The 14,696-nt window shown below is 47.2% G+C and overlaps 1 protein-coding gene across 1 annotated transcript in view; it reads right to left on the reverse strand.

Moving 5' to 3' along the window:
• Positions 1 to 14,696, reverse strand: part of SPON1 (spondin 1, extracellular matrix protein) — a 313,956-nt gene that overhangs the window by 4,603 nt on the left and 294,657 nt on the right. Inside the window, exons 8-15 of the mRNA XM_011954285.1 lie at positions 8,763 to 8,964; positions 7,689 to 7,829; positions 6,790 to 6,865; positions 5,590 to 5,772; positions 4,037 to 4,207; positions 3,790 to 3,957; positions 2,677 to 2,906; positions 489 to 750 (exon numbers count right to left, since the gene is read on the reverse strand). Of these exons, the coding sequence (XP_011809675.1) occupies positions 489 to 750; positions 2,677 to 2,906; positions 3,790 to 3,957; positions 4,037 to 4,207; positions 5,590 to 5,772; positions 6,790 to 6,865; positions 7,689 to 7,829; positions 8,763 to 8,964 (1,433 nt within the window). The remainder of the gene's footprint in view (positions 1 to 488; positions 751 to 2,676; positions 2,907 to 3,789; positions 3,958 to 4,036; positions 4,208 to 5,589; positions 5,773 to 6,789; positions 6,866 to 7,688; positions 7,830 to 8,762; positions 8,965 to 14,696) is intronic.

The following is a 14,696-nucleotide window of genomic DNA, read 5'->3' on the forward strand; positions in this document are numbered from 1 at the left end:
CTGCCTTGTCTGAGCCAAACCCTTAAAATGGAAGATGTGTTCTGGGAGATTCTCAGGAACATTCCCTAAATGGCGAACAAGATTCCTTTGACACATCTGTATCATTTTCCCCCTTTGCAAGGAGTGAATGGGGTTGCTAAGTCATAACTGACTTTGAGCAAAGTTGGACACATTGGTTTTATGTGTGTGTAAAAAAGAAGGAACTGTGTAATTCCTAAAGATTCTTTGCTTGAAAATTTACTTTTGTCAGGTAATTAGGTTGTCTAAATGTTCTTTGATAAAGGACCCTCCCTCCACCAATCTCCTTTATAAATTATGTTTGCTCAATATTTGGGAACAAACTTGGATCTGAAGAATCAAAATGTGGTCTGAAGACTCCAGAAAATGCAGACTCTCCCTGACTCTTTTTAAACAGGTCCAAGACTTAGCCCAGTGCAGAGCCCTGCCTGTCCTGGAGACCAGCCCAGGCCCACACTTGGGAGCCATACCTGGGAACTGCTCCCCTTCAGACTCTTCCTTCAGCTGCTCACTCCGCCGGCTCTCTCGGGCCTCCCTCCAGCGTAGCTTCTGGATGGATGGATTTCGAAGGCATTTCCGGATGCGGCACTTTTTTCGCTGCACAGTCTCTGGGCAGGGTGTACCTCCAAACTGAGGCTCCATTTGGATCATCCGGGTTCGAATCACGTGACCTTTCCCACATGACTTGTTACATTCCGACCACTGGGACCACTCGGTGAGCTCAGTCAATGGCTGGCAAGACACAGATGGGCATGAGTGTATCACATGTCTGAAACAAGATACCGTCACACACTCCTTTGAACATCTCAACAAGCCTATGAGGAATGCAAAGCAGGTGCTGTGTCATGCCATTTTACAGAAGAAACTGAAGCTCCAAAGAGGCAGGCTGACTTCATCCAGCCCCTGTGGTTGATAAGCAGCAGAGGCAGCATTGGTGCCAGGGCCTCAACCATTCTGTGCTCCCTCTATGACTCAAGAAGGCTTTGGAGGACTTTCAAGATGTGTTCAGAGCCTCTTGCCCTGCTTTGTGAACTCCTAGAATATTGTCAGATCAGCCTCAAGTACAGAATAGCCTCCCACAGTCCCAGACTCACTGGTGATATTTTTCAGAGCAAGGCCAACAAGCCCCCTGCTGCTCTTTGGAGAGAACAAGTCAACAAGCTAAAGGTAGCTGACCCTTGTGGACCAATACCAATACCAGGGACATTTTGGTTCTCACACAGCCTGGCAGCTTTTCATTCCCAACATCATCCTGTGTTCTATCTATGGTGGTCTATGCAAAAAACACAGGAGCCAGAAATGGGACATTCAGTAGAGAAGAGGGTCAGGAGCAAGGGGTGCTTCACGGTTTATCACAGTATGAGATCCAGTGAATTCTTACTAAGCCAGCATCTCATAAATGTGAAGGGAAAAATAACACATCAGTTTGACTGTCAGGATGTGTCCCAGGGAGGTAAATTATTCCAAGCTCTCTGTTGGCCTTGCAAGGCCAAAGTCAGGGTGGACCTAGATGTCCTCATTTTGTTCAACAGTTTCAGTTCTTTTATCCGCCCTGTGGAAGCTCAGGCAGCTTTCTTATTTGCAAAATGGGGATCATGGTATTTTTCTCATTAGGTTGTAAGGATTAAATGAGATGCTCCCAGCCCTGCAAGTGCTCCACAAATTTTCGTTTTCTTCTCCCTTGCTTCAGTGGACCTTTTGGATATAAAACTTTCAAGTCAGGTACTCACAGTCAGAAGGCTATGGGGCCCTAACTCTGGTGAGCTGGCCTGAACCATGGGCCAGTCTTAGTTACTGAAAATCCCAGGCTTTCTCTAGTGGACAGTCCAAGTTACCTGTACCTGTGGCTGAGTCTCCTAAAACAGCCCAGGAACTGGAGCGTGGGGGATTAAGGCCTATTCTTGCCATGTCCAGTGCTCACACTTTGGACCAATTACTTGGTTTCATCCTCAGAGCAACCTAGGAAGTATTTCCTGCTACTTTACAGATGGGGAAACTGAGGAACAGAGGTGCTGAGTCATCGGCTGAAGGTTACTACCTAGGGGAGGGAGGATAAAGGACTACAAGTGCATGCTGGAGGGGACCAGAGCCACAGCCAGTGTGCCTGCCCTTTTACCACCCAAAAGAGCAGCTCTTGGAAGATCAGCCAAGGAAACTGGCTTGCTTGGCTTGGAGGTTAGTCCCATATAATACAAACAGCTGATCGCAGATATTTTGGAAAACAGGACTGGGAGTGGAGTGGGGTGGGGTGAGCTTTTGAGAACTTGGCTTGTTATCTTGCTGGTTTTCTTACCAGTCTACAGGAGTCATTGATTTAATGTCCAGCTTCTAGTCATGGGGAAATAAAATGGTCACAGGGACAAGAATAGAATTAAAAAGCTTGGAAAATCCATGGGTCACGCAAGCCCATAATTGTTGGGTGAAAGGAGGGAAAGAACTAAGGTTTATTATTGAGCCTTGTGCTGTTTTTCATATGTGTCTCTCATTTACACTTCACAGCAACTTGAACTTTGGTTGTTATATAGACAGTAGTGGGATTCTGACTTTACTAATTAAATTGACTGCAGTGTTCAAGTAACTGCAAACACTGAAAGCCAAACCCCAAACTCTTCCCCAGCAAACCGTTTTATTCTAGGATCTAGCAGTATTAGCACTGACTGGTTCAGGGCTCCCTGGACTCAGGAACATAGAAGTGATAGGCTTTGGGGAGCTCCAGGACTTACGGCATTCAGGGAGCATGCACTTCTCCACCTGCTCCAGATCCTCATTGCAGTCTCCAAGTTCCGCCAGAGACTTGAGCATCCGCTGTCGGGTTCGCATGCCCTTCCCGCAGGTCACGCTGCAGTCACTCCACTCGGACCATGGGGACAGCAAGCATGGGATGGTATCTAGATCAAGAACCGGGTTTGCCACTGAGAACAGGTTCCTTTTGTTTTCTTTGAGCTCCCTGGCCCCACAATGTCCCACACCCAGTCCCCTGCTTTGCCCCCTGGAATAAAGTGGAATTGGCCCATGGGTTCAAATAAGAGTGAACTCTATGGAGCAAGAGGTGGCTCAGCAGCCTACTGCTCTTCTTGTCACTCTCTTTCATCTATCCCCTCCTCCGCCCCGCCCCGGTGGTTATGACATGAGGGTTGCAATATGACTACGTAAGTCCCCACTGGAAATGCCACTGAGGATTTAGTAGGGTCTTCCTAGAGACAGAAACATCCCACACTCACTAAGAATCAGGCACTAAAGAAGAGGCTCAGGGCTGCATTTTTGGACACTGTGGTCCTGAATTCCCTAGAATGTGTATGTACTTGTGTGCCTGTATACACCTGTGTACTGATGTGTGGGCAGGCCCATATGCATCTGTGCACAGAGTAGGGGAGGTCATGCTTTATGGGATCAACCAAGTCCAATGTACAACAGGAGTGGGCTGGACCTGGGTAGTGTATGTCCCGCCTAAATGTGTTGCCCCTCCTCCCCACCACGGCAAGAAAGACACTCTTATAAAACACAGCTGCAGGTGAATTCTATCCAGAGGCCACCAGTTTGCCACCCCAGCATTGCTTAGAATGTCCCCCAATGGAGGTTACTCTCTCTGGGTCTGGTTGATGTCCACACACCTATGGCTCTCATCTGGCTCCCAGCAGTGCCCGGCAAGGACCGTGGGCCAAGCTTTCCTCCTGCTCAGCCTCCGACCTTCATGGTGGTAATAGTGGATGCCATGGCCCTCCACGCCTGTCCCCGGTGGCCTCCTTCAAGCCCACCCCCGCTCCCACTCACGGCACTCCGGCATCATGCACTTCTCTGCCTGGGACGTCTCGGCCTTGCACATGGAGCCATCTGCGGGGCTCATCTTGATCATGCGGTGCCGTTTCTTCATGCCCATGCCGCAGGTGGCGCTGCACTCGTCCCACTCGCCCCACTCGGTCATCAGGCAGCTGCTGGGAGCTGGGGAGGCCGGCAGCATTGGAGTCGCACCTGCTGCCTCCCCGACCTGCTTGCCCGCCCGCCCGGGGCCCCCACTCACAGCACTCCTCGTTGACTGTGCACTTCTCCGTTTCCTCAGTGGGCAGCGTGCACACGGAGCCGTCCTCTGGGAACTGCTTCACGTACCTCTCCCGGGACCTCATGCCCGTCCCGCAGGAGATGCTGCAGGGCGACCAGGTGATCCACTCGGACATAGTGCAGGTGGAGCCGTCTGCAACATACCGAGTGCACGCTGCAGCAGTGGCGGGGGCCCGCCAGGCCGTGCGGCGGGAACTTCCCGCCAGTGGGAATCAAGAGTTAGGCAGTTGAGGATGTCAGCACGCCTAAGAGGTCTAAATCCTTAAACCGGCAAAATTCTCTAAGAGGAAATGCCTCTTTTCCAGGTGCATGGGACACTCAGAATTACTCCTTATCTCATGAAAATACTTTTGAAAGATGCTTGTATGGAAAGGAGGGTGTTTAAAAAATGTAGACACACATATATCTAAGATAAGATATAATTTGATCCACATATAATTTAAGATAAATCATAATCCATTTGTATGAGGAACAATCCTTCCCTGTGGAGGGGGAGGTTAAGGACCTCAGCTCCTCAGCTTAGACAGCTCCCCAGTCCCAGCCCCAAGAGAGCCTTCAATGTTGACAGGCCAGTCCCAGCTTTCCTCCCGCCTGTTTGTAGGAATGACTTGTCTATGGGAGGGTTTACTCCCCTCCAAAGTGCTTATTGTGGGCAAAACGAGCTAGCAATAAACCACCATGAAAGTGCAGCACTGGGAGAGGTATTTAAGAGCCTCCCCCTAGGCAGAGCCAAGGAATTAATGACCTGCATGGGATACGCTTGCTTTCTCTATCCTCAGCTTGGAAGTGTTTTTTTTCCCTGCCGTACACCAGTCCAGCCTAACCATACCTTCCCATTGCCTTATTGCATCTGTAAGATCAGGGCATGAGTAGCGTAGATCTATCAGGCAGAGAAAGGGGTCATGGCTTGGGAAGCAGATAGCCGACCTTTGCACAGCAATCAGCTTAGTGCAATCTTGCAGCTTGAGCCATCACGATTGCATGATGTTGCAAGATTATACTTAAAGCCTGACCTTTGCGCTGTTGCAAATAGAGAGACTGAGAATTTCTGCAATCAGCCCGAACGTCCTGACACAAAGAAGTGAGAGTGCTCTGACTCACGCTGAGGTAGAACACAGATGAGGGGCCGTAAATGACAGAATTAGGGCAATGGATCGAGATTCAATCTGGGCTGATCTGTTAAAAGACTCTTTAAGAAGAGATTGGAGTTAGGCCCAGAAGCAGGCTATGCGTTATCTGTAACTTGTCATAAGATGTATCTATCTTTGTTAGTTCTTCAGTAAAAGAAGGGGGGGTGGTCAGTCAATCTCAAGAATTCCTTTGATGTCATAAGAGAGGTTCTGTGTTTAGAGCCCTCGAGATACTGTTGCAGATAGGAGTCTGCCCAAGGTGGACCCCGCTGACATCTACTGTCAGGGTCCTTGTGCCCTCACCAGGGACACTGTCTGACTGCTGGGCAGACCCTCCCTTCCTGAACTCCTGCAAGCCCCTGGCTGGTCTGGGTTGTCTCCTCACCTTCGTCACTGCAGCCAGGGCCCATGCAGGGCTGGAAGTCCTGGGTGTCGGGGCAGGGGACGCTGAGGTCCAGCTGTGCCTTCAGCATGCGCTGTCGCATCCTCTTGCCTTTGTCGCAGGTGGAGGAGCTGCAGGCGGACCATGGGGACCAGTTGGAGTAGATGCAGGTTTCAGGGGTGTCATCTGGAAAGAGTGTTTGACATGTTTTCCCTGGGAGCCTATGGGAGCTGCCACTGGCCCTCCCCCCATACTGGCTCATCTGGGAACAAGAAAAGCCATGCTGCCAGACTGGCCTCGGTGAGCCTGCGTGCACCTGGGACGGAAGCAGCCATTCACTTCCCTTTAAAGATGACAGTTTAACATCTTGCTAATAAATATCTAAATGAGCAGAATGATTCTTATTATCCCTTCCTCTCAATACATGAACTTCTTCTCATTTTCAGTCCCTCATCTTGGCATTGTTTCCACACACATGCATGCTCATTGTAGGCAATTTTGAAAAGCTCAAGTCTTGTTTTCATGCCATGGCTTCATCTTCCCAATGATCCCGTACACAGTTGTCATGGTAAGAATAAAAGCAGCCGCTATTCATTGAGTACTTATCATGTACCAGCGCCATTCTAAGAGCCTTACATGTTTTATTCCATTTAATTCTCACAACTGTATGAAGCAGGTTCTTTTATCATCCCCATTTGACTGTCAAGGAAACTGAGACAGAAAGGTTAGCTTCTTGCCCAAGATCACATGTCTACTGAGAGTCCAGGTTGTCTGGCTCCAGATCCCATAAGAAAACTTGAGCTTGAACCATTACTCTGTGCTCCCTCCTGACTGTAAGAGCTGGGCCTTTCTTTGCTTGCTGGGAAAGTGAATGTATCCACACCTGCCTTATAGACTGGCCTGAGAATCAAAGCAGAGAGTAGTCTGAATCCTGCGAAGCCCATTCAAACGAGATTTACGTGATTGTTTTAAAGGCCTGATGTTGTTGAGTATATATTCTGATGTCATATCTTCACCAATTCCCTTATGCTTTATGCCTAACCTTGGCCTTGTTTTTGATTATTTCTTGAGGAGAAATCCTCAGAGATAGGATTACCAAGTCAAAGCACATGGTTTATGGTTCTTAAAACAGGTTAGCAAATTGCTTTCTCAAAGGGTTGTGCCAATTTATGTTGCCACCTGCAATAAAAGAAAACAATGTACCTTCATCTTTCTCTTCTGGAGCCAGGTCAGCTACAATATCATCGACATTGTCAGGTACAATATTGCATTGTTCCCCCTGCAAAAGGAATTTTACTTGGAGGGCTCACATAGCAAAAGAAGGGAATGTGTAGTGTGAAGATGAAAGAGGACTAAAATCTAATGCCCATTCTGTATACAAATCGTATTTATGGCAAAGTTCTGGGCCAACATTTACAATCTGCCTGAGAAAGAAATGCCAAGAAAGCAGAAATGGCTAACCAGAGATGATAAATACATAACTTGGGTACCAGCACTCCCCAGTTCCTGGCCCAGGGGAGACATTAGTAATCAATTACGGAACTCACAATGAAACCAATTTGCCTGGATCAAATTGTTCATTTGAGCACTGGGCCTCACTGCTGAGTTCATTTTGCTCATTTTCTTTTTTTTTTCGTTTTTTGAGATGGAGTTTTGCTCTTGTCACCCAGGCTGGAGTGCAATGGCACAATCTCGGCTCACTGTAACCTCCACCTCCAGGGTTCAAGTGATTCTCCTGCCTCAGCCTCCCGAGTAGCTGGAATTATAGGCGCCTGCCACCAGGCCCAGTCAATTTTTGTATTTTTAGTAGAGATGTGGTTTCACCATGTTGGCCAGGCTGGTCTTGAATTCCTGACCTCAGGTGATCTGCCCACCTCGGCCTCCCAAAGGGCTGGGATTACAGGCATGAGCCACCGTGCCTGGCCTGCTTATTTTCATCTTATGAAATAATTTGCGTGTTAGAAACCCAGGGAGGCCCAGGAATTCCATATCCCGAGGTGCTTTCTGCCAGGGACTCCATGATTCTAGAGCAGAAAGGTGTGCAATCTCCCTGGCACTCCTGCCAGGAAGGGCCGATGCCAGAGTGGGCTCTAACCCAGTACCTTCCGTGCGATTCTCTCGATGACAACTCTGGCTACTTGAGTGATGGACCCACCCTCTGGGTCGTAGAAAGGACTCTGAGGATGGTCCAGGCTCGTCAGGGGCCGGATTTTCTCCTGGGGAATGGTGGGCTTGTTGGGTGACTGCAAGAAAACATACAGAGGTAGAGAGTAAGAAATAAAATTGGGAAAACCCACAAAAGCCATTTGTTACATGTATCAGAGAAAAGTCCTTAATAGGAATTTGACAAGTTTAACTACTATTTATATTTATGGAATTGTGTTCATGCCATATACTGTGCTGGGAAAATTCTAGAACTGTATTTTAAAATTCTTCCATATACATGGTAGGATTGTGCTCAGATGAAGAAGCCAAGTTTCAGAGAGGCCATCCAAGCTAGGAAATGGCTGAGCCAGGTTGGCCTGAATCCCAAAGTCTTTCTAATAGACCAGGCATTGGAAAACTTTTTTTCTGTAGAGGGTCAGATGCTACATATTTTAGGCTTTGTGAACCATACTGTGCCTGTTGCTAATACTCAACTCAGCCGTGGTAGTGGGAAAACAGCCGCAGATAATATGTACTTGGAGGAGTATAGCTGGCTTTGAAACCTTTATTGACAAATCACATGGTAGGGCAGATTTGTCTTCCAAACCATAGTTTGCAGATGTCTGTTCTTCTAGATTGTTCTCCCATTGGTTTTCTGATGGCTCCAGATTTCAATGCAATTGATCATATCAGAGAAATACGACATTCAGGACAGAATGCAAACTCTTTAGCCCAGCTGTCCAGAAACCTTCGCTCTTGCCATCGTGATTTTGGAATGCTGTCCCCTGCTCACTTGGGAACTGCTCTTTAGCACTTCCCTGTGCATGCTCTCCTGGCCACTGCACAGACACTTCCCAGAGCCCATATCACACCCCATGTGATGATGAGACCATGCCGTCCTCCCCAGCCAGACTGAAAGTTCACCTAGGACAGAGCCTGGGTCAGATCTCCTCTGTGTCCCTCAGGATGGGGCTGGGCAAGGAGAAGGTGCTAGGGAAGTTTGCCACTCACCACTCCAGGCACACACACACCTCATAGGTCACCCCGCTGTCGGTGCCAGCATCCCAGGGAATCAGGTCTTGCACCACCTTCTGGACCCAGCCACATTCCTTGGTGCACAGATCTTCTGCAGATAAGCCTACGTTCCAGTCGGGACTGGGGCCCATCATGGTCAGGAAGGACATTAAATGGCGAGTTCTGTCCACAGAAAATTCAGCTGAAGGTGCTGCTCTCCTGGAAATGAAATACAGAGACCATTATATTAGAGTTCTGGGGGTTGGTCCTCACTCTGAGAGAAATCTGCCTGGATTATGGATGAAGAATGAGAGGGACAGAGAGTATTCAGATTTGTGGTCTCCCACTGAACTCTGCCTTTGGCCACGACGGGTTTATACCCTTCTCTGTCATGAGCCCATCCATTGAAGAAACGTGGAGAGAACCATATACTACCATCCTATCGAGTATTTCTTTTCTTTTCTTTTCTTTTTTTTCTTTCAGAGACAGAGTCTTGCTCTGTCACCCAGGCTGGAGTGCAGTGGTATGATCATGGCTCACTGCTGCCTCAAACTTCTGGGCTCAAGTGATCCTTGCAACTCAACCTCCCATCAGAGGGGTCATCTCCCCCAACTTCCTGTTTCTGTTGTCCTCAGAAGGCAGGCGCTGTCCAGCTCCAGACTGTACCCATCGGCTCACAGCTGGGGAGCAGGGACCAGCTGTAGAGTCAGAGACCTTTGGCCGACACCCCCGGGTTACTGGGAATAACATCCTGAGTCTAAGCTATCGGAGGCTGCTCTTCAACCTCTATCTCTTTGTGTCACTCAGATTCTCAGGAATGGCTGGGACCACGTGAGATACACAGCAGCAACCACTCAGAGTGGCTGGGAAGGAAAGAGTCACATTCACAGGGCACACAGTGGGTGGCAGTCCCATATTATTTCATTTTCCCCTCATGGCAATCCTGTGGGGTTAGAATTATTATCCTGTCTCGTAGAGAGGCCATGAAAGTGAATAAGTGGTTAATGAACTAAGAGACACAACTAGGAGGCAGCTGAGACTTGAAGGCAGCTTGGCCTGACTCTGCACCCCCAGGCTGCTAATCATGGGGAATCCTTGGCCAGAGACAAACTGTTCTGTTCAGTCCAGCTGGCAGCTGCTCTGCCTCAGCTGTCTAGAAGTCCCTGTGCCTCTGTTGGGACCAGCTGCTTCTGGCTGCCCTCACCTGGCTCCAGAAAGCAATGACTGCAGACCCGACTGGGGCTGGGGAACTGGGCCCAGTTCCATACCCAAGGGCTCTGGTATCACCTCTTACAGCTGTGTGTCCTTGGGCAGATTACCAAACCTTTCTGTGTCTCAGTGTCCAAATCTTTAAAATGATGATCACATATTTCTACTCCAAAGGGTTCCTGTGAATTTCAAATGAGCTAGGTTGCAGACAGTACTAAGCCTAGTACCTGGCCCTAGAACTCTTATCACCATTAGTGTTATTGAGAGAAGCACCATAGGGTCGTATGGAGATCAGAAAGGGGACAGGTGGGAAGAAAAGACTTCCTGAGTGGACTTTCCATTTTAGCCTGATGCCAGTCTAGGTTCTGGCACAGGAGTGGAGAAGAACCTGGCCTGAGCCCTGGCTTTGGCATCCGTTGACTGACAAGGTCCTCTTGCTGCCTCCCATGCACCCGCTCCCTTATCCCGCCCTACATGCTACCTAAGAAGCTCCCTGGGCCCTGATGGGCAAGCCTAGCTGCAAGTCAGCTGCAGGTTCCACTTGTACTTGCACCTATTGGGCAAGCTATTCAATGATTGGAAAACTGTGGTCCTTGGACCAGCAGCATCAGCAACCTCTAGGAACTTGAAGGAAATACAGATTCTTGAGCCCCACCCCAGATTTGCTGAATTAGAGACTTGGGGTAGGACCCAGCAATTTAATAATCCCTCCAGATTTTAATATACCTCAAGCTTGAGAATGCTGGGTCCACTCATCTTTCAAGCCTCAGATCATGTCACCTCTTCGAGCGGCCTTTCTGCCTGCCTTCGGCTGAGGCAAGTATATAGCGCCAGATTCCCACACTCTGCACAGGTCTTGCCTTCAGCTGAGGCAAGTACATAGCGCTGAATTTCCCACATTCTGTGCAGGTCTCTATAGCCAGACCCCAGGAATGCAATCACTTCCTCACTGTTTCCTCTCCGCAACTTAGACTGGGAGTTCCTTGAAGGAACTCTATGTTTTATAGCTGCACCCTAGGACCTAGTGGGCCAACTGAACAAATATACATATGATGACTTGAGCTCCTCCACTTCCTAGCTTTAGATCTTGGGCAAGTGGCTCACCCTCTTCAAATCTCAATATCTTCATCTAGCAATATATACCTGCAGTGTTGCTGTCAGGATCAAATGAGATGCTTTATTAGGAAGCCTTTAGAAACTGCTAAAGTATTGCAATGACATCATCAGCTACTTAGGCACAAATCAGGGGGTTTAATTTCCTTTTCCCAAGTGTGCATTTTCTGGCATGTAAGTCAGTGATTTTAACAGCTTCTTTAAAGACCTGGTTCACACAAGGATTGCAGTCTATGGAGGTGTGGCATTACCTCATCTAGGGACTCACAGGACAGGGTTCTTGTCTGCCTTCTAGTAACTGCTGAGCAGACAGCACGGGCACCTGGGTGCGGCTGCCCTCTGGGGGCGTCCCCTAGGAGGCAGGTTTCCTCTTCCATTGTTATAGAGACTGACCGCTCCATCTATTGCCTTCCTGTCTTCCTAAGTATGTGATCTGAGGCCAGATTAATCATTCATATCCTGTACCCCATGGGTGACTCTATTCACAATGGCAATCTAAGGGGACAAAAGCAGTTCTAATCCAGAGCTGTAGAAACTAAACCAACTGCCACCCTAACATACTGCCCTGAAACCTGCTCAGCCAATGGGTGTAACCATCTGAGACCAAGGCCTGTGGAAATCATTCTCAGCAAAGGCATTTTGGCCCAGTCTATTGTATCCAAGTCTGTAGCCGAAGCGAGGTACCCTCTAGACCCTGGCAAATGTTTCAAGATGTGGGAAACATGGGGCAGCCAATTCCTGACCGTGAGGTCACATGGCTGATCACACGGTGACAGAGTAAATTTGAATCTATAAGGGCCTGAGAACAATTTTCTAGCATCTTCAGATATGCCCTGCAGCTGGAGAATCCCTCCCTGACCCCGTTTATGTAACACTTCCTGGAGGAGGTATTTCCTGACCTCTCCCCAAATTGCTTAGAACTCCTATTCTACCTCCCCATAGCATGCTGAACTTACTCTTGCTTTGGAATTTCTTGTTAACATCTGCCTTCCCCATCAGGTTCCAAAAGAGTGAAAACCACTTCTGTCCTGTTCATAGCTATATCCTAATGTCCGGCTTAGAACTTGGCATGCCATGGATTCTCTTCAAATGTTTGTTGAAGTAAATGAATTAATCTAAGACATGAACATGGAGCTCTTGTATTTCCTTTGACCTTCAAATTTAATTAAGCATCACTTCAAAGTATTTATTCTAAAATAAAAATGAAATGAATAAGAATCTATATGAGTTTTGCTTAGAAAATGCTAGATAGGACTGAAGTGCTTTAATTTGTTCAAAATGTCATAAAAATTCATATTTATGCTTTTGTATATGCCATGTCTTCCAGTATATGACATTTTGTCAATTTGGTTTCATTTTCCTATCTGGGACTTAGACTTGTATCCACGTTCTAGCAAAGAGAGTTGATCTAGCTATACCATATCCCAGAGTATATGATAAAGCATGATAGACAAAATAGCATGATATTCAGATAAGATAGAAATATAAATCAGCAACACAGATAGGGGATCCCAGAAACTATATATAAGGACTATACAGAACAGGCTTTTCAAATTAGGGGTAAAGAAAAGATTGTGCAACAAGTGGGGTTGGGCTAAGTTAACTGTAGCAAAAAAAATACTGGATTCACATTTAATATACCACACAAGAAAAAACCAAAAATAAACCAGACTCAGAGTCAGATAGAAAATAACCAGATCATAGAAAAAAATAAAGCTTTCAGATCTATTAGAGAAATATTAATTTTTTCAACTTTGAAACAATACAAGCAATAATAAAGGAATTATCTATCAAGGAAAAACATCTGTAACATGAAAACGGCAGTACTGAACTGGAGAGAAAAATGACATGCTGGCAAAAAATGTCTCCACTGAGTGACTGACAAAGTGTTAATATCTATACTATGTACAGAGCTAATCCAAATATGTAGAAAAAGATCCCACTAGATAAAGAAAAGTTATGAACAGACAATTCACATTAGATATGAAGACCCAGAGAAATGTTTCCTCTTTCTACATTTGGAGAGGCAGTATGGTGTGGAGGGAAGAACCCAGGGCACTGGGGACAGTCAGAGCTGGATTCGAATCAGCTGTTTATTTCATAGCTATGTGATGGGGGCCTCCACCTCACCTTTCTTTGCAGTTACTACACTGCCAAGTGGGAGCGTCATCATCCTACCCCAAGGTTTTATTGTGAGAAAATTGCTTATCATTGTGAGGGACACATAACAGGGCTTGGTAGAGGCTGATTTCCTTCTCATTCAACTTTTCCGAACAAAATGTTCCAAAACACCATAAAAGAAAAGAGGTAAGAAAGGATTTTGAAACTGCTTCCAGAGACTTACAATCCCCTCCTAAATTACAGATCCAAACCAGTGAGACTCAGGAGGGTTTCCTAAACCACTCATGCTGTGTTCTGTCTCTCAACCTCTGTTTTCAAAAATCTGAATTTTCAGAGTTGCAAAAACTCAACATGGCCACAAGAGGCCGTCAAAGTCATTCGCTAGGCTGAAGTCCTGCAGAGGTGTGTGTGGAGAAAGGTCTGAGAGAGGTTCCCGTAGCGTTGGAAAACGCTGTGTTTATAACCAGGAAGCATCTAGGACTCCAGGTCCATCTGGACGCTTAGATCTACCACCTGCTCCTCTGTCCAAGGCCCATCTTCCTTTAGCACCCCGAGGACATCGATGGACCTCTGCAGGTGTTGCAGGAGGCAGGGAGAGCCCTGACTCTTCCAGCCCTGATTTAAGAGAAAGATGTCTCTGGCCTCCCGGGGAAGGTGGCTTTGGATTTCTGGAGAAGGTGACCATGTCTCTACTCCACTGGCCTCACAAACACGACCTTTGTCTAATCAATGTTAATCTGGCAGAGTGCCTGGAAATAATTTAAGGTGATGACAGTGGTTTGCAGGATTCATTATAAGAAAGGAAATAAAAATTATTTGTAAAAGTTCCAGTGATTCTTAGCATTCAGATGCAGTTGCAGGAACCAGATGATGGACATTCAGAATTGATTAGTAGGAAATCTGGGCATTTTCTACTTAGGCGCCAGAGGAACTAGGGAAGGATGTGGGTTTTGTTAAGAGTTTGCCTTTCCTGTCTCTACCTGCACCCTGGGCTGTTGGAGCCACAGCTTGATTTATTGAGCTAAACAAGTCAGCAGCTAATTTGCTCATTCATGGCTGTCCTTTGAGAAGTGGTCCTGGGGATAAAGATGCAGATCATTGAAAAACAAGTCAGTTTCAACGGGCAGGACCTTGCAAAGTAGGTCACCCTGGCTTTCCACTGGGCGGAGGGAGGCTGGAATCCCATTAACCTCAATCAGGCAGGCTCAGCAAAGAGGGGCAGGGCTGTTTCTGCAAAACAAAACTTGGCTGCATGTAGGCTTCCTAATTTGACTTCCTAATGAGATTTGGAAGAGGAAAGGGGAGACTGGGGTATGGGAAAATCAAAGGAAAATTCCTTTCCCTTAACAAGCTGGTAGCATTGAGTGCAGAGGTTTTAGGTGTTTGGGAGGTCTGAGTGTTTGCCATCAATTAATTTTGTTCCACTGGGGCCTCAGGAAGTCTGAGGGGTAGGTGAAATGTGGGAAGCTGTCCGAAAATATTCATTTCAGTTTTTCAGAAAGTCTCTC

The sequence above is a fragment of the Colobus angolensis genome, unplaced genomic scaffold, assembly GCF_000951035.1.
Source record: "Colobus angolensis palliatus isolate OR3802 unplaced genomic scaffold, Cang.pa_1.0 Scaffold380, whole genome shotgun sequence".
Taxonomy (NCBI): Eukaryota; Metazoa; Chordata; class Mammalia; order Primates; family Cercopithecidae; genus Colobus; species Colobus angolensis.